Source organism: Galleria mellonella, unplaced genomic scaffold (genome assembly GCF_026898425.1).
Source record: "Galleria mellonella isolate WM207_F2 unplaced genomic scaffold, CSIRO_AGI_GalMel_v1 utg65, whole genome shotgun sequence".
In the NCBI taxonomy this organism is placed as follows: domain Eukaryota; kingdom Metazoa; phylum Arthropoda; class Insecta; order Lepidoptera; family Pyralidae; genus Galleria; species Galleria mellonella.
Window position 1 is genome coordinate 6,994,151 of NW_026442138.1, and position 23,741 is coordinate 7,017,891.

General features: G+C 32.2%; 2 protein-coding genes across 4 annotated transcripts; one reads left to right on the forward strand and one right to left on the reverse strand.

Annotated features, from left to right (window-relative positions):
• Positions 1 to 1,060: 1,060 nt before the first annotated feature.
• Positions 1,061 to 5,218, forward strand: LOC113519643 (uncharacterized protein C14orf119). Of its 2 annotated transcripts, none has more exons than XM_026904787.3 (3): positions 1,061 to 1,219; positions 2,630 to 2,847; positions 3,610 to 5,218. In XM_026904787.3, exons 2-3 carry the CDS (start codon positions 2,653 to 2,655, stop codon positions 3,898 to 3,900), a joined length of 486 nt encoding a protein of 161 aa, XP_026760588.2. In that variant the 5' UTR covers positions 1,061 to 1,219; positions 2,630 to 2,652; the 3' UTR covers positions 3,901 to 5,218. The 2 variants fall into 2 exon arrangements, with proteins under 2 accessions (XP_026760588.2, XP_026760589.2); XM_026904788.3 differs by lacking the exon at positions 1,061 to 1,219 and adding an exon at positions 1,339 to 1,642.
• Positions 4,155 to 18,386, reverse strand: LOC113519642 (CLIP domain-containing serine protease HP8-like). Of its 2 annotated transcripts, XM_026904785.3 has the most exons (8): positions 18,203 to 18,386; positions 13,498 to 13,640; positions 11,984 to 12,167; positions 10,715 to 10,820; positions 9,577 to 9,764; positions 8,911 to 9,012; positions 7,976 to 8,014; positions 4,155 to 6,978 (listed from the first exon to the last, which is right to left on the reverse strand). In XM_026904785.3, the coding sequence occupies exons 1-8, from the start codon at positions 18,273 to 18,275 to the stop codon at positions 6,668 to 6,670; spliced, it is 1,146 nt and encodes a 381-aa protein (XP_026760586.2). In that variant the 5' UTR covers positions 18,276 to 18,386; the 3' UTR covers positions 4,155 to 6,667. The 2 variants fall into 2 exon arrangements, with proteins under 2 accessions (XP_026760586.2, XP_026760587.2); XM_026904786.3 differs by lacking the exon at positions 7,976 to 8,014 and having other exon boundaries at positions 18,203 to 18,384.
• Between the last annotated feature and the right edge of the window lie 5,355 nt (positions 18,387 to 23,741).

Consider the following 23,741-nt stretch of genomic DNA (forward strand, 5'->3'; position numbering starts at 1 on the left):
ATACTCGACTCACTGAAATTCCCCATGATATATACGACATATTTCTATGGATCGAATACATCATGGGGAATGTTATGAGGAATTATTCGGATTGATACTTGTTGCTAATTTTCACCATCGTACAACCGTCACAAGTTACAGTGTCATCTCTACTCTTTACACCGAGTGTTTTTTAAAACAAGTTTTTCGTCATACAATCATGCTTCGAAATTAATTTCTAGCAGCAGTATTTCTGAACCGATACGACATCGTAACCTTCAAGAAAAAAACATATTCCTATTAAACTTGCAATGCCTCTGATGTTGTGGGTAATCATCGGCGGCGGTAGTTACTATCAGGCGAGCCGTATGTATGTTTGTTATACATATATATGCATATCATTGAAATACTTCATAACCTACATACATAAACTATAGCACAACCATAGATTAAGAATAATATCTGAAATGACAGGAGTCACATTTATTGTCAAATAAATACTGTCAATGCTCAATGGTCTTGTCATCTACTAACTAAACATTTTACATTTTTTTTTATGCATTTTATGGCAATAATTATTGTTCGTGAAATTTCGGTAAAATTAAATAATTGGAGAAAATTTTGAAGTAAAATTTATACTCTTTATTGCACTAAAATATATAGTAATAAAATTTTCTCTAATTCTCTCTAATAAGATCTCGAAGAATCTCTAATAGAGATCTCTTCCATTCAGTCTAATATAATGGCATAGGAAGTAGTGAGTGGGCAGTAATAATATCGAACAGAAACTAAACAATATATAATGAGCGTTGGAAAAATTTGGTATTTATTTTAATAGTTTTGGTCCTTGCAAACCATATGATGAATTGTGTGAATTGAATAAAAATAATACAGTGATTGCAAAAGTAGAGAACAGATTTCTTTCGTCGTTCACGTTGTGATTTTATAGTAAAAGCCAACGCAATTTTGTAATTGGGTAACAATAAACGAAATCATATGGTTATATTTTTTTAACATTTCAAAACAGAAATCGTTAATAGCAACACCGGCAGTTTCTGTCAGTTAATACCAATCTCATATCAGTTATGAACACAGAGTACTTTTCTAAAAGAGTATAATAGACTTTTGTAAATTGAATGACATTTCATTTCATTAATCTTATCTATTTTATTATTGTTTTCTGGCATTTACAAAGTTTTTCTTGTAACATTATCGTTCTCAACGACATCAGTACAAACAGGTACGAAATTTTTTTTAATCATAATATAAACTAAAAGAATCGGAATTTATATAAAATATAAAGTAAATGTTGCAACTTGTACATAATTAGGCTTCTCATAGTAAACAAGTTGTTACGCTGAGAGATAGTGTTATATAAATATACAAATTATTATGTTATTAAAATGCAAAAATGGTAATTCAATATCTAAAAAGTGAAATGTTGCATGATGTAATGTATATAGCCAGTTGAAAGGTGAAATCATTAGGTGGTTAACCTTGTGTCATTGCATTTGAGTAGATGCTAAGCTCTAATAGAAAGTATTTATTTAGTCGAACTGTTTAGTCTCTGTGAATCTGGTAGTTGCTATTAGTGTCGCAATCTAAACCTTTAAAATGAGTTTATTGTTTGGTTCTACAGTGTGTATCACAATGATTTCTGAAAGTGAGTTGATTTTTAAATGTAAACATTTCTTATTAAAACTAATATATAAATTAACTACATAAACAATGCTTAAATAGCCAGTTTTTCTTGTATCATATCAGGAATTTAATGATTTGTAATTGTACAAACAATGTACAGTCATTACATCATTTTTAATGTTAACCAATGGCCTTTAAGTAGTTCTAATTACAAAACCACTTACCTTAAACTAATTCAGACAATTTTATAATAACTTTAAAATGGGTTTTTTTGCTCCTGTGTTTTTAAGTTCCTGTTTGTCTATTTACCTAATTCATAATCTCTATTATTGTACATAATACATCATTGCCTAATATGATTTTATTAGAAAAATATTCACATTCACACTCACATTCACTTATCTATTTAATGTTGGAGATTTATATTTACAAAACATTAAGGTGTGGTATGATACATATGAAATATATGAAATACGGTTACCACTTTCCATCAGGTGGGCCGTCAGCTTGTTTGCCATTCTAAGTTGTATAAAAAAAAAAAAAAAAAAAAAAAAAAAAAAAAAAAAAAAAAAAAAAATATAAAAGTATGAGCAGAGTGGTACGTGATTGTGCACTGTTATATGAAATTTTGTTAATATATATTAATTTCTGTCAGGTGGACATCTACTAATTAACTATATGTTGAGGGGAGTACTTGTTTTACACATAGTCTATATTGAAACTGTAATGTGAGTAATTTCTAAATGGCATGGATTGTTGGAATTTATCATAGAGTTTGTAAATGTAAAGAGGACTCCATTTTCCGCACTTAGCTTCTCATTTGGGCCATTGTGAATTATCATAGATTTTATAAATTAGCTATATGAAATATGATTGATCATGTTTTTTTCTGCAAAATAATAAAACTTTAATTCTTAATTATTTTCCTTACCCAATTCCTGCTGGAAATTCTAAATATGTTTGCAGAAAGTAACAGAAAAAATATTTAACAATTGTTTATTTTGAACAGGTAGTACTCGTACAATCCACAGAATGTCAGCTCCCGGTCTTACATCTGAAGCCCAGCTCAGGTATATGCTGCAGTGGTTTGGAGAGTTCAGTGAACTGCAACGTGAGGATTTCTTGCCAGTACTGGCTGCAGCACGAGGTGATAAACCTGACCAACTAGCAGCAACTCTTGCCAACCTCTCTTGTCAAGATAAGCCTGTCAGTTTGTTTCAATGCAGGGTATGTTTAATATTTATTTAAATTAATATTAAAACTCATTCATCTATTATTATCATTGTGACTTTAACAATTCATTATCATACCATTGCTGGATATCCTATCTAAATTTTAAATATTGATGGAGTAGCTATATCTTGCAGTTTTGCCTGTATAAATCTCTATATAACGTATCCTATGTGCTAAATTGGCATATAACCTACCCATGTACCAAATTTAATTTAAACCTGTATAGTAGTTTTTGCATGTAAGAGTAACATACTTCTGTATATACCTAAAAAGTGTAATGTAAAAAAATTTTGTTACATTTTTATGCTACTTGGAATTGCAAACTAGTTAAAGATCATCCTGATGATGATTAATGATTTTAATGTCTATAAGCAATGTGGTAAACATCATTAAAAACACCATGACATCTCAAAATAAATCTATGTCTACATGCATTGCTATTCCTCAAAAATTACTTAATATTTCAATATCCATAATGTCATTAAATCAACTAAGATGTGTCATCCCAGTTTACTGACTGGATAACAACTATACTGATACAGCTGCTTAAATTGACAGCAGAAATATAAGTGATTTTAAAAAGATAAATTTTAAGTTGTTTATTATTTTAATCTCAGTAAAGAAAACTTCTGGATGTTATCAGTTAATTGTCAGAAATGATAGATATAGTAATTCCATAAAATTCCCATTGTACATATATATAAATATCATTACAAAATTAACATAAGTTTTAAAAAATGTTTTTACTTTTTTCAGATTAAATTATTTAATGAATGGTACCCAACATGGGCTGAGGAAGAACAAGACCGACTTATTAAAGGAGTGTCAGATATGGATCCAGAATTTGGAGTGAAACTTCAGGATCTCATCGTAAACGGCCCTCAGTTAAATGGCGATGTTAATGGTGCGGATGAAGGGCATTCTGCTGAAAATGAGGTAGAAGAGAATGAACCATGGAGGAATGGCGTTAATGAAGAAGGTGTGGAAGGAAATAGTGAAGGTGTCTCTCAAGACAACATTCCTGTTGAAATAGCAGCTGCTTCTTAAAATGAAGGTAACCGGTATAGAGTATTGGTTGGGAATCTCTTGGTTATAGTGTCATGACTAAACTATATTTATTGCAACATATGCAGTTATTAGATTATGCATATGAATTTAGATTAATTAAAATTGAAAGGCTATAATTATTAGGTAATTGTGATATTTTCAAAAGTGTAGAAAAAAATGCCATATTATTCACCTACAAAACTGAAAATGTTAGGCAATAAAAATATGAGCCATTATAAATGAAAATAAGTAAAAATGTGTCAAAGACAGTATATATTGAAATTATATATATTTACAGCTTTGTACATTTCGCAAAGTATACATTTGTAAACTATAGAAATAGAAACATTCCCTAATTAATGCATTCCAATAATATTTATGTACTTAGTATATTTCTTTTTATCTTTTATTATTATATAATTTTCCCTAATTTTATTACTACTGGATTATGGCATCTTTTGTACATTTTTTTTAAGGTTAAGAATTTTTTTTGTATTAATTTTATAATTTCAATATGGTATTTGCCTAAAGCAGAGGGACTATATTGTCTCCGCCTGAACATAGTGTCTAAACTTTATTATTTATTGTAAATCATGTTATAGTTACTTCAAGTCAGCAGTATTAATTGTCAAAATACATTTTAAACATCTAATCAAAAGATTATTTATATTTCCAAATATTTATTAAATGAAGGAAGTTTTATGAAATGAAATCGAGAAATACTACTGATTTTATTTTCTGATCCAACTTTGATTTTTTTTATGAAAACGTTATAATTTGTAGCATAAATATAATAATAATATTAATTTCATACTAATTTTGTAATGTTTGAACTATTTTTTATAAAATAAATTCTTAAATTATAATGCTACTATCAGTACAAATTTGAGTATTACGTGCCAAGATGAATTAATTTTAAACTTGTACAGTTATTTTTATAATTTTCAAACTATAATTTATATTCACATAGGCAATAATTCATTACAAACATTCCATTATTTATTATTATTAATAATCAGTAATCACTTCTGATATGTATAATTATGTTATCTTTAATATCAGATAATAACCAACTGTAACTACTTAGAAAAGAACTACCAAAACATATTTCTACCTGTATTTATGGGAACATATTTTATTATTTGTAAATAAGTCAGTAGTGACTCACTAGTGACTCGGTAATGGAATTTCAAGTGATAAAAGGTGCCCATTGGTTAACCTGGAATCAAGGAGATGCCATTTTATCTATAGATACCTATAATCCTAAGTGATTACTAATATTTACATTTTTATTATTTTATTAAAAGTAAGTTTTTAATTTTATCGTTTTATTTTTCGTCACACCTAAGTCTAAATAATCAGATGTAATTGGTAAAATAATACAGAATTGATTTACTTTAGGAGTCGTTTAATATTACGTGGCTGGCCTAGTTGCACACTAGCTGGACTTACGTCTTCAAAGGTCGTAGATTCAAATATGGTCGACATCAAAAACTTACTGTACCACTTTTAATTTATCAATCGACTTCAAAAAGAAAGGTATTCTCAATTCGGTTGTATTTTTTATATAAATTATATATCAATCTAAAAATTCTTTTTATCTGAAAGTATATTCTTTACTATGCGGACCCTGTTCGATCGTCGCCGCCTGCATGATTTGGTATTTCTCCATAAGATTACGCATCATGATATGGACTGTCCTGAGCTTTTAAGTGAAATTAAATATGTAGTTCCTCACGGTATCCCTAGGTATCCCATCAATAAGATATTTTATGTGCCACTGTGCAAAACTAATTTGGGATTGAGTGCTCCTCTTGCAAGAATATGCAATAACTACAATCATATATGCGGTATAAATCCGGATATAGACGTAAGCCATGACTCGTTGGCAGTGTTTCGCGGTAAGATACTGAAGACCATGTAGATTTGATGATAGTGTCCAGTCTTGATTTATATTTAATTGAATTATTTAATAAAGAATATGTAATTGTAAATTTAATTTATTATATTAATTATATTATGACATTTATATACATATAATCTGTAGTCAATGTTGTGTACGCCTGCTATAGGTATGCATATCAGCATACTACATAAGAAATGTTTTTTAATTTATGTATAATATGTATACTGTTGGTGTGCCTAATTCAGAATAAATAAATAAATATATACTTAGGTTGCTTGTATAGTTTTCGAGATCCCAAATTTTATCAAAATTGATTTAGTCAATACTTCAGTTTTTAACAAAGTTAATATAACTAGTTCTTTCATAATTAAAGTCGGTTTTTTTTTTCATGAAACACGATTTAAAATTTTTGTATAACTCTCCAGTATTGAAATCAAATTAACGACAGTAGGGTCTGTTCTTGCTATATAAAATTCTACGTGTTCGACGAAATTTAAACACTCATCTCTGACTATCCAATTAGGAATTATAATTATAAATGTTTATTTTTATCACTGAGATATATTTTGTGAAAAAGAGAAGAAAAGATACTTGTTCGCTAGCTATAAGAGGGCAGTCTGAGGCACTGGGAGCCTGAAGGGAGGCACCTCAAACGTAACTATATGCTTAAATTCTGACAAAATATCTACAAGCAATTTTTCCCCGTACCCGAGGACTAATTTACTAAGTTTTTTTATCACGAAATTATTGACGGAATTATTCAGATGGCACCGTTTATTCTTCAGTAAATAGATTTTTAACTTCAGTCTCTTTTACATTATTTTATCCCCACTAATTTTAAATATCAGTCAATTTTTATATTTATGGCCGCAATTTTGATAGTATCCAATCCATATAAGCTCCAACTCGGGTATACACTCCTGGCCAACCAGGGGTGCCGCATGGCGAGGGCCCGTACGACACAACGCCTACAGCTATCCAGTTGCTAATTTGAGGGACCTTTCCCATTAGGGCTCCACCGGAGTCCCCACGACAGGAGTCTTGTCCGGAGACGCCGCCTGCGCACATTTGATTATTGGTGATTTGACGACTCACTCTGCTGAACACATTGGCGCAGTCGCTCGTACTAACGACCGGTACACGGACTTTTAACTTGACATCGGATTCCGATCCTGAAAAAAAAATTCATTTACTATACATTTATACAATCATCAAAATATTATGTGCATTCTTGAAGGTTAAAACGCCTATCCATTTTACGCAAATCATGATTAATGTTGTATAGTAGCACATAATATAAACTATTCTGGTAGCAGTAAGTGGTTTGCACTAAGGGCATAAGTTTGCACTAAGGGCATAATACACAATCCTATCTGCAGGATTATATGGAATGAATCGTATCATGACTAGCGTAAAATATTTATTTTATAAAAATAAAGGGCGTTCCTTTATCTTGCCGTTCGGAACCAAGCATGATTCATGCCATGCATGCATTAAAAAAATAAACTGCGGTAGATACTTTGCACTTTAAGCCTACTTAACAGATTTAGTGAAAATTCTGTGTGTTAGATCAAACATATTTATATATTTAACTAATTATTTCAAATCTACAAAATTTATACCTAGATAGATGTATCTGCGAGTTTATTGTTTTCGAATAAACTATTTACATATACCTATAAAATCTTTTTCTCGAGATTTTCACACGTCACTGCGGACTGTACAGTCTGGTGGTTAGGGGATGCCCATAAATTACAGGGATCTTTTCTCATGAATGTCTAACCACCTATTCATTACCCATTAGATGTACTACATCTCATTAATAACCGAGTATATGTGATAAAAGTAGGTTACCTTTAGTTGTAATTTTAAATATTTTTATATGACAGTGAAATATAAATACAATTTGATGAGATTTTGCCAAATTTTATAGCTAAAGTAAGTATCGTAGTACCGTACGAAAACGCCATACCCTAATTGTCGGCTATTCACTCCAGGTATTTGGTACAGTGACCAATTCATTAAAAACAAATTGCTGTCTGTTTAAGCAAATCTTCATGCAAATTTTGAGCAATTAAGCCCTATTATATGTAAATGCACCATTAGCATTATTTTTAAGATCCACTAGCATTGAAAAATTAGTGCGCTTTATGTAACATGGCGGCCCACCTGACTGCGCTAACGTATCGCTGTGAACGGGACTGTCTCCTGTTAAATAATACGTAACAGATTTATGTTTACATGCTCTTATTTTTAATAATTAAAAACCCACTAAACTTACTAAAGGAGATAGGAGGCAGAGGCTGTCTATTGACTTGGTGGTCAAATATAGTCTCAAGATAGAACGTCCTGCCGTAAAAATGTAACAACACCCGACCTTAGACAACGGGATAAGGGATAGACGAAACATCGTCATTTGTAATAATTATTTTAATAAAGTTAGCCTATCTACTCCTTGAGGTATTTAAGATTATTTTTCACGAAGGAAAAAGAATGGCTCCTTGAAAAGGGTAAAATATATACTTTCAGACATGTCTATGCGCATGCATTTATCTATAGGTATAAATAATATCATTATGTATAATTATGATACCAACAATTTTCCACAATGACAATGGTAATTACGCAATACGATTCGATGTATTGTAAATTCAATTCCTATAAAACATGTTAATAGACAATATACCTATTACTCTTTAAGGCGTCAATAAATATTAATATTGAAACTTATCAACCGACTTCAAAAAGACAAGGAGGTTATCAATTCGATGGTATTTTTTTATGTTTGTTACCTCATAACTCTGTCAATTAAGAACTCATGTTTCATCTGAAAGGATGCATGTACTTTCAAACTGGTGCCATAGAATATTTATCAAAATAAGTTTAGTTTTTAGTTTTTTTTTTTTTTACTAGATTATTTAAAGAGAATAATTGATTTTGCCTCGATTGAAGTCGGTTTATTTTCTTGGAACACAATCTTAATTATTAAACTTTATTTTTTTTTAAAAACAAATTTCTTAGCTACTTCTAGTTCTAAAATTTGACCCGTTATGAACTTATTTAAATCTACTAGGTAATAATTAAAGTGTATTGAAACTACTTACGTGATTCGGTCTTGCCCCATCCCGCTACTTCCATGTCGTAGCCAACGAAAGTAGCCTGCCTCAAGTCACTAGAGAGAGGCAAGCAAATTGGTTTCACAAAATCTGAAACATTAATTTTGTAATTGCATATTTCCCTTATACGCATAATCTCTACTGCCTACGTCTAAACTATTAAGAAGAAAGAGTTTATTTTTTGTTCATAATAGAGAGATTAAAAAAAAAAATCTTAACTGATAAAAAAAAATCACTTGCTATAAAGTGGGACAATCTTGGTGGTGAACTATACGGTGGTAAGTTCGATTCCCGCATAAAACAAATATTAATATTCATGAGTATGTTTGTATTGGTTTGGATGTTTTCCATGCATAATATGTATGTACCTATATATAAATGCCTAGTAACCATAAGAAAAGTTTTGCTTAGTTTAGAATGCACTGCATTATGTGTTCAGTGGTGTTTCAAATGATCAATCAATGAGTATATGAATTGACTCGTCAATGCAAAACCTGTCCTGCTACGCATGTAAATAAAAGTTAAAAATAGAAAATGTTAGTATATCTTATGGGGCATATGTAGTTAAAAATATTGTAATAAATGTTTGCTCTTCTAATTTATTAACAGTACAGTACATTACAAGTAATATTATAAGTGACATTAAAGCCTTACCGTTAAATTGTGCATTACGTGCCAGTCTCAACAGCGCTATATCGTTTAGTTGATCCTTATCGGACGGGTCGTAGCCTTCGTGAGCAATAGTCTGCTGTATGGGAATATCTTGCACTGGGCCGCTACAGTCGTCTTCCACGCAGTCCACAGAGCTCGATGTGTTCCACTCACCGAGACGTACCTGAGATCTGTGAGATATGATTTTATTTACTTAAAATTCTATACCTATATTTCTAAACAAGAAATCATTCTAAAAGTGCAAATGGCTAAATGTGTATAAAATTTCTCTTTAATTTTCCAGACTCTATGGCTTGGATGCATCATGTACATTTAATGTATCAGTATTATGTCATCATAATAGCTTATATTTATTATTAATAAAGAATTTGATTGATCGCTTGATTGAAACTGTTATACTTAAGATTTATGCTTAAGTACAAGTTTTTTCAAGTTTCCGTGTAGTCCCGGCACAGAATAGACTTCTTTCCTTCTTTTCTTGTCGGTGTTGTAAAAGGCGACTAAGGAAACTTAATGGTCGAAGGATGGGCAGCAGCGTCCTACTTAAGTACATCATTAAAGCCTGACTACGGTTGCCAATCAGCCTGCTAAGCGTGGCAACTACGGGCGAAATACCCTTATGGGAGAGGGTTATATTCAGCAGTGGACAGTTATTGGCTTATATAATAACAAAAACAACAAGTTTTCATTGCATTCATAGAGCAGTAAATGTAGTCAAGTCAATGGGACAATACTTTGTTCGAATGACCTAATTGCGACCGGAGAATCCCAAGACAGAATCCCAACCTAAACTTCCGAACTTTTCAAATTAATTTCGTATCCTTAAAAATAAATATTGTTAATATATTTCCATCAGCAGACTGTCGGTTTGTTTGTTATTCTAAGTTATATAAATAAATAAAATAATTATTTCATGCTTCAAAAGGCGCGTAAAGCCGCCATTCTCGCACGTGTAATAGTAGTTTCCGATTCATTTACTTAAAATGACGTGACAAGGAATCAAGTGCGGTTTCTAATTGCGATTTAACGATTGAATCAATTGCACTATAAAGTTGGTCAGATTACTTGGTAATTATAAAACTACCTAACTGTATATTGATAAAAAAAAAAACCAACTCACAATCTCCAATTCGGCGGAAGATCATCGCCTTTGACGCAATGAGCTGCTGTCATGATATATCTTGATGAAATTAGTACACCACCGCAGTAGAATCCCCATCCGTGAGCTAGAATTTGAAAAATAACGTATATTAAACATAACTGTGGGAAAAAGATTTTTTGGCACGCTAATAGCCTACTTAATGAAAAGTATGATAATGAGTCAGTAGTCGTTTATACGAGTAGACATGAATAGCATCATAAATGTACACAAACAATACTCTGTGACGCCTTTGATGCACCTCATACTATGTCATTGCTATTTTTTTCAATGGGTGAAAATGGTATGGTAACGCCGCCTGCGCTAACGGGATACGCAGGCGGAGCACTAGTGAAGGAAGATAGATGAGAATGAAAACAGGCCAGTTAGCCCATAATGATGAATTCATCAGGAATTAACCATGATAGTTTCTAGGAAGAACCGCGAGGAGGTCGACCTGGTTGGGTATATTGATAGCAATGGGATTCTCTTCTCTATTACTAACAATCCCTTTCCCCTCGAAACAGTAAATTAAGATTGCCATATCCCACCCTTTAACCGAAACAGCCATGCAAATAAAATTGCTTGGTACTAAAAACAGAAATAGGATAGAGTTATTCGTGACTTATTACTCTTTGATAATTATCTCTATGGATAATCTATTATGACATTCTCCTACATCTTTATATCCATAGTGACAGGAGGCGATATCTACTTACTGGCTATCAAAATACGTAACAACTGTTATAAAATTATAGAAAAATTTTGTTACCATAAACCAACGGAACTAGCCCCCATATTAATATACAGCTGCATCGATTTTTTTTTATGCAATTTAGAATAGCAAACAAGCTGATAGTCCACCTGATGGTAAGTGGTAACGGTCGCCTATAGACATGAGCAGTACCATGGACATAACAGAGTATACTGTTTCGCCCATGATACCCCCCATGCGTTGCCATTCCTGAGGACTTAGGTGTTATACCTCTGTACCCTGTAAATTCACCCATACCCCACCCTTCAAACCGAAACATAGTCATGAAAACACAACTGCTTCACGGATTGACATGAATGAGACAGAGGTGCACAAGCAAACGACTTTTGTACAAAGTCTCCCTCTTGTCAAAGAGAACCTCCTCCCTCTCCCCCTTATAATAGTATTAATGTAAATTTTTCACAAGAACTAGATATATAATTCAGTTTTTTTTTCTGAAGGACCGCAGATAATATTTTGTATATAATTTGACGTACGTTTATCATATCGTAACAGGGCCATCCACGGGTGCTCATCAATATCAGCCTGAGTGCCTCCAACGATTTTGTCTTCATTTTGAACACCGCACACATTGTAGCCAGGCAGTAGAGTTGCGGAATCTTGAACTCTACTGGAACTGCCAACAGACGGTTCGTCCCCAAATTCTGGCGGACAGCAAATCTGAAAAACAGATTAAAAATTGTAATGAATATGCTGAGATTATATGAATATGATGCAAATTACATTAGTTAATACAACAGGAGAGATGTTCGGAAACCAGGTATGGAGTAATATACAAAATAGCACAAGTAGTTACAATAAAAACTGATTCGAACTCATGAATAAATAAAAATATATATTCACAACTGTAAATCCAGTCCGAATGTTACAAAATTTAAATGCTCAAACTTTTTTAATGATAAGCAAATACAATAATACCGGCCATCTAGTGTTTACAATTTGCTATAGTTCTAAATAATTCGATATCATTTCGACCTCTGCCCACAAATCTATGAACTACTTCCTGATATATTTGTCGGTATTGATATACCTAATCGTTTTATTTGTTAAAAAATATATCGCTTCGACTGCCTTAACGAGACTTTTTTTGTATTTCTTATGTATATTTACGAAATGACTTTTTGTTGCAACTTCATGTTCCATTCCAAGTCATTTCGTAACTTTACTGAATATTTACAGTATTTGTTCCTTATTTTTTAATGAAATTCCATTTTTAGATGGAATGATGGCCATGACACCATACATCACAATTATGCATCACCACTCCTGGAATGTTGTCTCCGTACCCAGCAATTTTATTTCTCTAACTCACTCTTCAAATTGATACACAACCATGCTAGTATAGCTGGTTAGCGGCAAAAACATTAATGAGACAGTGGTACTCAAGCAGAAGACTTTTTGAAAAGTCTTTCTCTGGTATAATTAAGTGTAACGGTCTAGGTACAGTAAAGCAATTAGTATCATTTACCCTTTGTACTCTTAGTTTACAGTTAGTACCCTTGCAGAAAATTATTTAGTTTTATAAATACAAGTTTTAATGATACTTAGAATGACAAACAAGCTGACTGAAAGTAGTAACCTTCGTCTATAGACATGAACAGCTCGATGGACATTACTGAATATACTATGATGCTGACGATGTCCCTCATGCATTGTCATTTCTAAGGACTATACCTGTAATGTTTTAATGTTTTAACTTCTGTAAATAAATATTGTACGAATATATATTCATCTTACAGTCACTTGTAAATATTATTCTTTTCCCGTCAAGTAGGCTAATAACTATTTACCTAGAACAACTACAATTTCGCTGCCATATCTGACCCTTCAAATAGAAACACAGCCACGCAAATCTTTGGTACTATAGCTGGATAGCTTTATATTATAATATACTCTGTACAATAGATGACGCTTAATATTATTTATGTGTACACATAATAGGTTTACGTAATTATATAAAACTAAGAAAGATAAACTATAAGAGGCCTACCTTCGGGTTATCGTATTCGAAACCGCAATGTAAACTGCGCAGTAGCCGCGTCAGCTGTGGTGTGTTGCCTTGCTGTTGCAGTTGAGTGTACAGGCCGGTACATTCTGACAGCAAAACGCACTGTGCGCCGCCATTGCATCGCTCTGAAACATTGCAATTTTTTTTTATATAACCTAAAATGATAAATAACATGTTGGCAACCCAACACAATATTTATTTATAGTGACAACAGCGCTCTCTTTGAACAAACGTGTCCAAAATTGTAGCTTTTTACATTTTAGTAATAAAGTGCCTAATTTGTACTACCATCGAGATTTCAATTTATCTTTCAACACCAGTACCTGCAACATTCAGGTTACAGTTAGGGAATCATACAGTAACCATTGCAGCCGTGCTATTCTTGAGGACTAAGGTAACAGCTTAATACTACTTTCTCCTTATCCTGTAATTTCGCTACCACAGCGACACTGCCAAATTGAAAAACTATGCAATTATGCGGAGTAAAGAATTTATCGTGGAAGGAGCAGATGCTAGCGACTCCATTTTGGTAATGCACCTTATCTGATCAATCTTCACCCTGTCCCCTTGGTAATCATCGTGTTTAATTTGGAGTAAATTCGTCACAATTGGTTAACTTACCTGACTATATTTTCACCTATCATCCATCACCATAACCCCGTCAATGTGCGTATTTAATTTGTGGTGAATTCATCAAAATCGGTTAACTAACCTCGTCTCTTATCACCTATCACCGATACCCCGTCAGCATGAACCAATATCGTATTGCCACACCATATTGAGTAATTACTCACAAAGTGTTTTTTTAATAAGCGAAGATTTTATTTTAATGGATGATAGTGGAATGATAACCCTGCCTGCGCTATCGGTATACACTGTACGGATGATGCAGGTCAGTTAGCCCATCGTGACAAATTCAACAACAAATCAATCATGATGTTTTCCAGGAGGAACCGCGTGGAGGTGATAGGGTCTATTGCTAGCAATGGGGTTGCTAATCTCCATTGCTAGCGATCCCTTCTCCCCCCAATAAGTGAAGATATTGAATGATACACCTGGCTATGCTAACGGTAGATAAAAGCGGGACATCAGTAGAGGATGAAACGATAATCATGAGGTTTTCGGGTGAACGTAGAAATATTAGATTAAAAACTAACCAGCGCTAACTAGACTTTCTCACCCCAACAGGATAGGGAAAGTCGAGAACAAAGGTTCAGGGCCTTTGACATATAGAGAACCAAATTTTTTTATGTTCAGATAAACAGTTGTAAGATTACAACAGATAGTTCAAAAACGCAAAACATGCATCGAACAAATATTTATACTAAACCATTATTGTAAATGTCATATACCGAGTTGCTATAATGTTTTTAATGTGTCTATGAATATAACCCCGTCATATGTATTAGTTTTTTTTTATACATCATTTATAAATATACAATGATATGAAATAATCAGAGTGGTCTCCACTTATCTTAGTCCATTTTAAAATACACGAATAACACTAGAGTAAAACAAGTTTATCTTGTTATTAAACATGTGAGCTGTATCTTTTTCTTACGACTAGGTACATATGATTGGTGAGATAGAATATCAACCGTTACATTCATCTTCTTATAAATAAAAAAAAAAAGTTACAAGACATTTTTCAAATACGAGGTCATGACATTTTATTTTGGAGACTGATGGCATCTATTTACTCTACGGCGGTGGCCTGTACCTAAGAATGCTTGCTGACCCTCTTCACTCTATGAGTTTTCGGGAGTGTCAGTCTGCGATTAAAAATCGGTTAATTAATAATTATTGAACTGCCTAATTGAAGAGTTAGGCCACGTGTTGGTCTATCTATTAAGAATGAGCTCACTATTCCTTTCTTTCATCAACTTCCAGTCCAGTCTGCCTATTTTGCCAGTGTGTCTCAGGCCAACTGCCCAAGGGAGTAGAAATGCAATTTATCACTTGAATTTTTTTTATACTATGATGGTAGCAAACAGCATGCAGTCCGTCTGATTGTAAACGGTTACTTTACCCAATGAATGGCTGTAATACTAGGGGTATCACGTGCACGTTGCCAACCCTGAAGAAGCTTTAATCCATTTTATTTATTATTTTATTTATTGCATTTTTAAAGTTTAAAACAACAATGAGAATATCGAACCTATTTATATTATGCAAAATTTGCTTAACAGTAAATTCCATCTTGCTACTTTTTTTAGAGAGTATGCCTTTTTTAACGAAAGTAATTTATCCGATACTTGTTAGTAAATTATCTTTATAGAAAGGTAGTTCCCGTATATATTAAAATACCTAAATCGTAAAGTGGTTACAAAATAAAACAGGACACAACCATACATCTTGATATTGTACCTGTTTATAGGTAAATAGGTACTCCTGCAATAACTAGCATTTTATTTGCCAGTTCGAGCTGTTTCTTCGATGCAGGGTTGCCAAAGACGAATTTTTAAAAATAATGTCCGAAACTGATACTTACTGATTCTTCTTAAATATTCACTTTTACAAAATCACATAGTTTTTAAGTACAAATACCAAAACTGTCAAAAAATTGTTTAATTTTCTCCACGCTTATTTTATTTTTCTCAAAATATAACCTCAACTAAGTATTTAGTTTTTCAAACTTCGAAAAAATCGCAAATATGACAGTGCTACTTCGATGTTAATTAAACTAGGTAAAATTCCTTTTTCCTTGTTCATTAGGGTAAATAAAACTACCTTAGCATTTGTCATACGAACTAACTCGTATCCTGTATGTATAACACAGTTTGTCATCTGTTTTGTTAACATTTGAATTTTCCTTATTTTTGAATAATTATTATGAATCCATCGAAAAATAATATATTGAGGACAATAAAGCTAATAGGATGGCGGAGTTGATCTTATTAAAATTTATCTACAGCAGACTCATCATGGAAGCTTTAACAGGATACAACCAGTAAGACCTACTATATAAGAGAAGTAAATACGTAGTATGAGAAATCTGGGTCTATGGAACACTTATAACAATTTGTTGGAATAAATGTATGTATGTATGTATGCCTCCTGGATGTAGCATATTTGAAGCCAGAAGATTACAAGTATCTCAATTCAAGTTAGAAACTCATCGAAAACTTAGTGTGTCAATTAAAAATTTCAACTAACTGTGTGATGAAAAACATCGATGACAAACTAAATCAATTTGAATGATGAAGATGGAATTTTTGCCATGTTGAATTCTACACTTCTTAGCTAAATCTGATGGTCTACCATGAAATGAAATTCCGAATTTTCCGGTTCAATTTCGTATTTTGTATGTACCGAAATCGACCTAGTAAATGGAGCTTAACATTTTGTTCATCATACATCCTATCCCAATTTTTTAAATTTAAATTTTTAATAATTTAAAACGGCATGTATTATGTAATTTTAACATAAAATTTCTGTTTCGTTCGTCCCCGAAATTTTGGAAAATGTTTCATGGTAGGCTCTCTGATACATATGGCTCTGACTATCCTATTGGGTAATTGCAGTCGTAATATTTGTTTATTTTGTTTTAAATTGCATATAAAGGTCGTAATGAAATGCTTAACTCATTAAGTAACGATAAAAAGTTTGGCCATTAAAAATCAATTGAAGTATGTCATCATAACATAATAACACTTATCTTTGTAATCCTGTAATCATCATTTTGCGAATGCGAATCATCTGGACTCTTGATTTAATGACTAATTTACTCTTTTGAATTTTCAAATTTGAAAATACTTGATGCATAATCGACATGGGCACTACATTAAGAGAAAAGCCTGCGATAAAAGTGCGTTTCTTCTTTATGACAGAACTATTGCAGTCTGATCGTTGACTTTATAAACTTACCTATAATATACAAGTATGAATGAAGAATGAAATAAAATAAACTCCAAGATATTGCAAAAGTCCAGTCACCTCAAACCTACGTCATAATATCATGCTGATGTTTTTTTTTTCTACAGGTGTAACGTCTTACCTGAGAGATGAAAAAATGTTTTTCTGATCAGATTATTTAGGTTTAATGAGTAAAATTGATATTACTCGGTAGATAGAGGCATAATATTAAATACTTAGGTATGGAGTAAATTAGCTCTTTACCTATCTACATTAAATCATTTTTACAATTTACTATAATTAATTTTTGTTCATATAGTAATTACTTTTTTATAATGTGTTATATATGTGTGCGAGTACATATTTACTTATAGTTTAACTAAACTATAATATATCTATTAAGGCTTGCACTTTAGTGCAGAAAATATGTCTTATCTGGTTATGAGAAAAATCGTAGACTTAGTATAACGTGCTTATATACTTCATAAAAGAGAAAAATAGATATATATATCATAATAAGTAGGTACCTAGTACTACACACATCTGATCAGAGCGCATGATGGCACTTTTAATTATTAATATGCAATAAATTTTATACTTAAACAATGTTATTAATACTCTATTTAATATGTAGCTAATAAAGTTTTAGAATTAAACATCAGTAACATTGTATACAGCTTGTTTTGAACATTGCAATGCACATTGCTCGCTAACATTATACCATTACCTATGTAAATGCCTATGTAGCTAACAAGTATCTAAGTTGTTACTTACTAATTAATTGTTTATGTATATGGATATTTTTTAATAAAGGCCAAATTATGTTACTTACGGGCAACAATTCCACACAGAGTAATCACAAGTACCAAAGATACGGATGCAGTCTTTGTAAACAGAAACTCCATCTTAATGATTGAATCGATTAAACAGAATTTTGTTTAACGTAACTAGTAGGTACTGTTGACCAGCGGACGGCTCGCGGGCGACTGATAGCTACGCTGTCCGACCCTGACTTTGCCTCCGACCACCTAACTTGAGGTTATCAACAATACAAATGTTTTTAAGTGCGGATTCCCCACGCTGTCATCTTTTTGCAATTTCTAATTATTATTATATATATATATATATATATATATATATATATATATATATATATATAATGATTAGTATAAAAAATCCTAACACTTAACGGACGGGTCGAATCTGCACTGTCTTTCCTATATTTCTTAAAACCAAAACTACGCTTTAGAAAAAACTGACAAATAGTACTATAAATAAAAGCCTCAAAAAAAAAACAGTATGTCTTAAATAGACACAAAATACAACATACTAAAAATTTATTCAAATGGCCTACGTGGCCCGTCCTAGGATATCAGAATGGAAAAACGTAAATTTACGGGTTCCATCCATTAATTCATTAATAAGACATTAATACAATGAATGAAGGGTAACAGATGAGGATGAACGCATATCAGTTGGCCCATAGTGACCAATTCAGCAAGAATTAGACAGGTAACCAGGTCTCCAGGGGGAACCACGTGGAGGCCGACCTAGTAGGGTATATTGCTAGTAACGGGGCTGTCTAAACCCAATAACAATCCCTTCCCGCCAAAAGCGGTAGGATTAACTCGCTACGAATTTTACTTAAGGTTTGTTAATGTATACAATAGATCTTGATGTGGGGAAAGGGATTATTAGTAATGGGGACTGAGAATCCCATTGCTAGCAATATACCCAACCAGGTCGACCTCCTCACGGTTCCCCCTGGAAACCATTATGGTTAATTCCTAATGAATTCATCATGATGAGCTAACTGGCCTGTTTTCATTCTCATCTATCACCCTTCACTGGTGCTCCGCCAGCGTATCCCGTTAGCGCAGGCGGGGTTACCATATCATTTTCACCCATCAAAAAAAAAAATAGATCTTGATATTGCACCAGTGCAAAACCGGGATGAGTCGGTACGTTATTACAAAATATTGTTTAATTACGATTTATTATTCGATTGCAATTTATTATATTATTTATTGAATTACATATATTATTTAATTACAATTTATTGTATTGTATAATAGGTATAATATGATAAATTTGCTATTTACCCTGTCATCATCATCTTCCTGCCCTTATCCCAATTATTATTTGTGGTCGGCGTAATATGTTTTCCTTTTCCATTCTTTTCTATTCCCAGTCATTTCCGCATTCACTCCCATTCTGGCCATATCGTCCTTCACACAATCCATCCATGTCTTGTTAGGTCTTCCTCTGCTCTTATAGCCATTTACATTCATTCTTAATACCTTTTTTTTTTAAATGCTATTTACCCTGTATCAATGTAAAATGTAAATTCACGAAAACTTGAATTTTATTCAAATTTTTGTAAGTGGGATCGGTGTTAACTTGATTTTTTACTCAAATTCAAGTTGAGTTTTCCTCAAAGTTTTACTGCTTATTAGAAGGACAATATACCTACTTATTTTATCACACCTATGTCGATTTTATGATTTGATGCAAATGTTGTCTAAGCATCTTATCTGATTTCTGAATTTTTATTTTTTGTTGTTACTATAAAGTAGGTTCCAGCTTTACTACACTTTGTAATAACGTAAGTAATAGGATAGATACTATTCGCGGTTATAATTATATTTTTTTCAAAGGTCTAATAATTTTATTTATTTATTTTACACTTTATTGCACCAAGATTTAAAATTTACTCTGAGACTGTGGTATGTTCGCCATTTTCAATACTCTGCATATAATTTTGTATTTGGCTATTGCATACATCAAAGGAAGATTTTGTACAGTCGTTTGCTTGGGCACCTCTATCCTCTATTCCCATCAGGTGGGTCGTCAGCTTGTTTGCCATTCTAAGTTGCTTGAAAATAATAATAATTTACATGCATGCCCACTACTTACTCACCAGTTTGTATACAATGTACTTTTTTATAATATTAACATTTATCTGAGATTTTGTTCGTATGACCCGGACGTGTTCATTAACGAGGTTAAAAAGTAGCCTGTCTTTCTTCACCTCATATAGTGCATGTATACCAATTTTTATTAAGCCGTTTAAAGATAAACAAACACATTTTCACATTTATAATATTAGCAAGAATTAGATAAAAGTATTATTCATATTTTCCATGAAGCAGACATCACCTTGAAAACAAAGGATCCCACGTCATTATATGCTGAGAACAAAGCTAAGTACTCAAACTCAAAGTTAAGCATGTGGAAATAAGATTGATTTTCTACAAAAAATAGACTTCAATTGTGGCAATAACAATTATTTTAATTTAAAAACTACTCATAAACTATTAAACTGATTTCAATAAAATTTCTAAGGAACAAATCTGTAAGTATATTTTTTTAGATAAAAAAAGAAATTTCCAAATCGGATCACAACGGACGGAGTTATAAGGTAACAAATATAAAAAAAATGCAACCAAATTAAAAACCGTTTTCTTTTTGAAGTTGCTTGAAAACCAGCCCCATATGACATTCTCATTATTCATGAGCGCCAAATGCGCGGAAAGACAACGTTGTAAATAAAAGAAAAATCTTTTGATTTTTTTAATATTGCTAAAAAATATTACATCAATAACTAAAGTAAAAATCAAGCAAGCATTTGTCATCGTTCAAGTTATTCCACCATGGCGGTAGATACCAGTTATATTCCACAAAAACTAGAAAACACAAACAACCAAGCTAGCCTCTTACAGCAAAAGTGACGAAAGCTAGCGTAATTAGCATTTCCTTGGAAGTTAGTGTCGCACAGTTAGAACGACGGACGGTTTAGATCGTGTGAAACACGTTTATTCAGAGATCAAAGGTCAAATATCTGAATCACTATATTAAACAAGGGAAATACCGGACTGTCAAAGGTGATATTTACTTCATATTTCTGTCGTTATTAAGTGTTTCAAAAAAGATTCCACTGTGGACAGTGTAGTCTTATTCAATATTACATATTTTTAAAATCGGTTGAAAAATGCATAATTAAAATATTAATGGTTTTGCCAGTACTTTAGCTAAAAATCAGATACTTTTTCTTTTTGAATCATTGCCTTTCATCAACATAAATACTACAACACACATTTTTCATCACAATTCAAAATAGAAGGGTCATCAACTCCAAAGTAGTATAGCGCTTTGACACTGTCTCATTGGGGGGAAGGGATTGTTTGTAATGGGGAGGTTAGTCCCCATTACTATCAATATACCCTATTAGGTCGACCACCACGCGGTTCCCCCTGGAAACTATCGTGACTAATTTATCATTCAATTCGTCACAATGAGCTAACTGACCTGCCTTTTTATCCTTATCTATCACCTCTCACTGGTACCCCACCAGTGTATACCGATAGCGCAGGTGGTTTTACCATACCATTATCACCCATTAAAAAAATAAAAGACACTGTCTCATTTTTTATGATTTCGGGTTTGTTCCCTTTAATACATTACGAGGGCAGGAGGAACCTTGTAACATAAATTCTTGAACGTATGATTCGTATGTAACGTGTGGTTGCCGTGTAGTCCCAGCATAGATTGAGCCACCCCTTCTTTTTCCGTGGGTGTTGCAAGAGGCGACTAAGGGAACTTAATGGTTGATGGATAGGCAGCAATGTCCCTCTTAAAACATCAAAGACTAACTCCGGTTGTTAAACCGCCTGCCAAGCATGACAACTACAGGCAAAACCCCCTCATGGCAAAAGCAGTCGGTAGGAGAGACTTATGTTCCGTAGTGGGAAGTTAATGGCTAATATGATAATGGCTAATTATTAAATACCAGATTCTTTTTTTTTGTAAAATAATTATACATCGTTCTTCTGTTAATTTATTATGCATAAAAATGTTTTATAAGAAAATATTTATACCTATAAACATATCATATACGTTAGCGAAACAAAATTTGTAACGAGGATCTGCTATTTGCATTAAAAGTTCATAAATATATGTTGTTTTTTTTTGCCACGAAGATGGCAAACAAAGCATACAGCAAGTCTGAATAACACTAGGGATGTCACATGTTCATTGTCGACCCTGAAGAAATTTTAAAACACCTTTGTTGAAGAACCCAATACTCTCATAGTCTCGAGAGAAAACTTCGAAAATCTTAGTATTTATTATTGATTTTACTGCAACTAAAAACTTATGGTAAAGAAAAGAGAGAATTATTTTTCTATTCATTTAATTGGTTACCACAAGACTTTGAAACTTTAGCCACATGTCTCGAAATATCTCCAAAAAGTTTGAAGCCTATTGTGAAGAAAATATTGCTTTTAAACAGCTGCCACCTAAAGCGATCGTCGCATATTTTACTCCAAAATTTGTAAGTTTCGTCCCATTTCTTCAATAATTGTTTTTTCATATGATTTACTATCTCCATAAACTGTAACTAATTGAATATTTATATTAACATTTCATTTCATGTGTTGGTCGTCTTCAATATTAAATATGTTTGTAAAATACATAAGAAAAAACAATATTTATAAAAACTTTACTCGTACATACTACACAAGATAGAGAATCATTAATTTTCCTCATATTTTACATTATACTTGTATTATGAAAATTTAGTATCGCATTATTTTGTTAATTTGTTGGTCCATAGCAAATCACTCCATTGTGTTTCGTGATATTATTATTGATCATATAACAACCTAAGTGTGATGACGATGTTGTTACAGTTTATATTTTTTCAATTTTTTATAACCAATTGAATGTTAATGCAAATACTTTACTTACTAAAAGAATAGTACATAGCATTCTCTTTCACAAGGTTTTTACTTAGTTCATAGCCGTAAATAGTTCTAGGATAGAAAATATGATCTAGTTGTCCACCTTCCTGCATTTTTAACAGTTCGAAACAAGAAATTAAAAGAGTTGCTTACTCTTTTAATTTCTTGTTAGTCTGAGCGTCATTAAAGTAGAAACTAATGTACACTGTACCTTGAAAAATGAGATCTTGAGTCACTTCAGCTCCGCAGATACTATGATTGGTTTATGTTTTAGGTTACTAAGTAATTAATAAGTATCGTTGGAAAAAATTGGATGTAAATATTATTATAAAAATATACGTTATATTCAGAGAAGTCAAATAAAAATATAAAAATTTGATAGTAATAAAAATTATACTTAATTAAGGATTGGCCGAATAATTTTTGACGTTTCTTGTGTAACCGTAACCAAATAGATTTTCTACTGTAAAAATTCTCTTTAAATATTATTAAAAATTTTGGCCAATCTTTTAAACCTATTTCAAGATTCGTTATTTCAAACCCTATTTATACTTAAGTATAGTGACCGGAACTTAATAATAACCCATTGATATAAAATCAGTGGGTTTCCACTTTGTATACCCTTTACGA

What these genes read in the sequence shown, in the direction of transcription:
- LOC113519643 (XM_026904788.3), top strand. Translation starts at nt 1,594, where the DNA reads ATGAGTTTATTGTTTGGTTCTACAGTGTGTATCACAATGATTTCTGAA. An exon ending in TATCACAATGATTTCTGAAA is followed by an intron (nt 1,643 to 2,629) that starts GTGAGTTGATTT and finishes TATTTTGAACAG; the next exon opens with GTAGTACTCGTACAATCCAC. An exon ending in TCAGTTTGTTTCAATGCAGG is followed by an intron (nt 2,848 to 3,609) that starts GTATGTTTAATA and finishes TACTTTTTTCAG; the next exon opens with ATTAAATTATTTAATGAATG.
- LOC113519642 (XM_026904785.3), bottom strand. Translation starts at nt 18,275, where the DNA reads ATGGAGTTTCTGTTTACAAAGACTGCATCCGTATCTTTGGTACTTGTG. An exon ending in ATGGGGCAAGACCGAATCAC is followed by an intron (nt 8,015 to 8,910) that starts GTAAGTAGTTTC and finishes ATTATTTAACAG; the next exon opens with GAGACAGTCCCGTTCACAGC. An exon ending in CGATACGTTAGCGCAGTCAG is followed by an intron (nt 6,979 to 7,975) that starts GTGGGCCGCCAT and finishes TTTTTTTTTCAG; the next exon opens with GATCGGAATCCGATGTCAAG.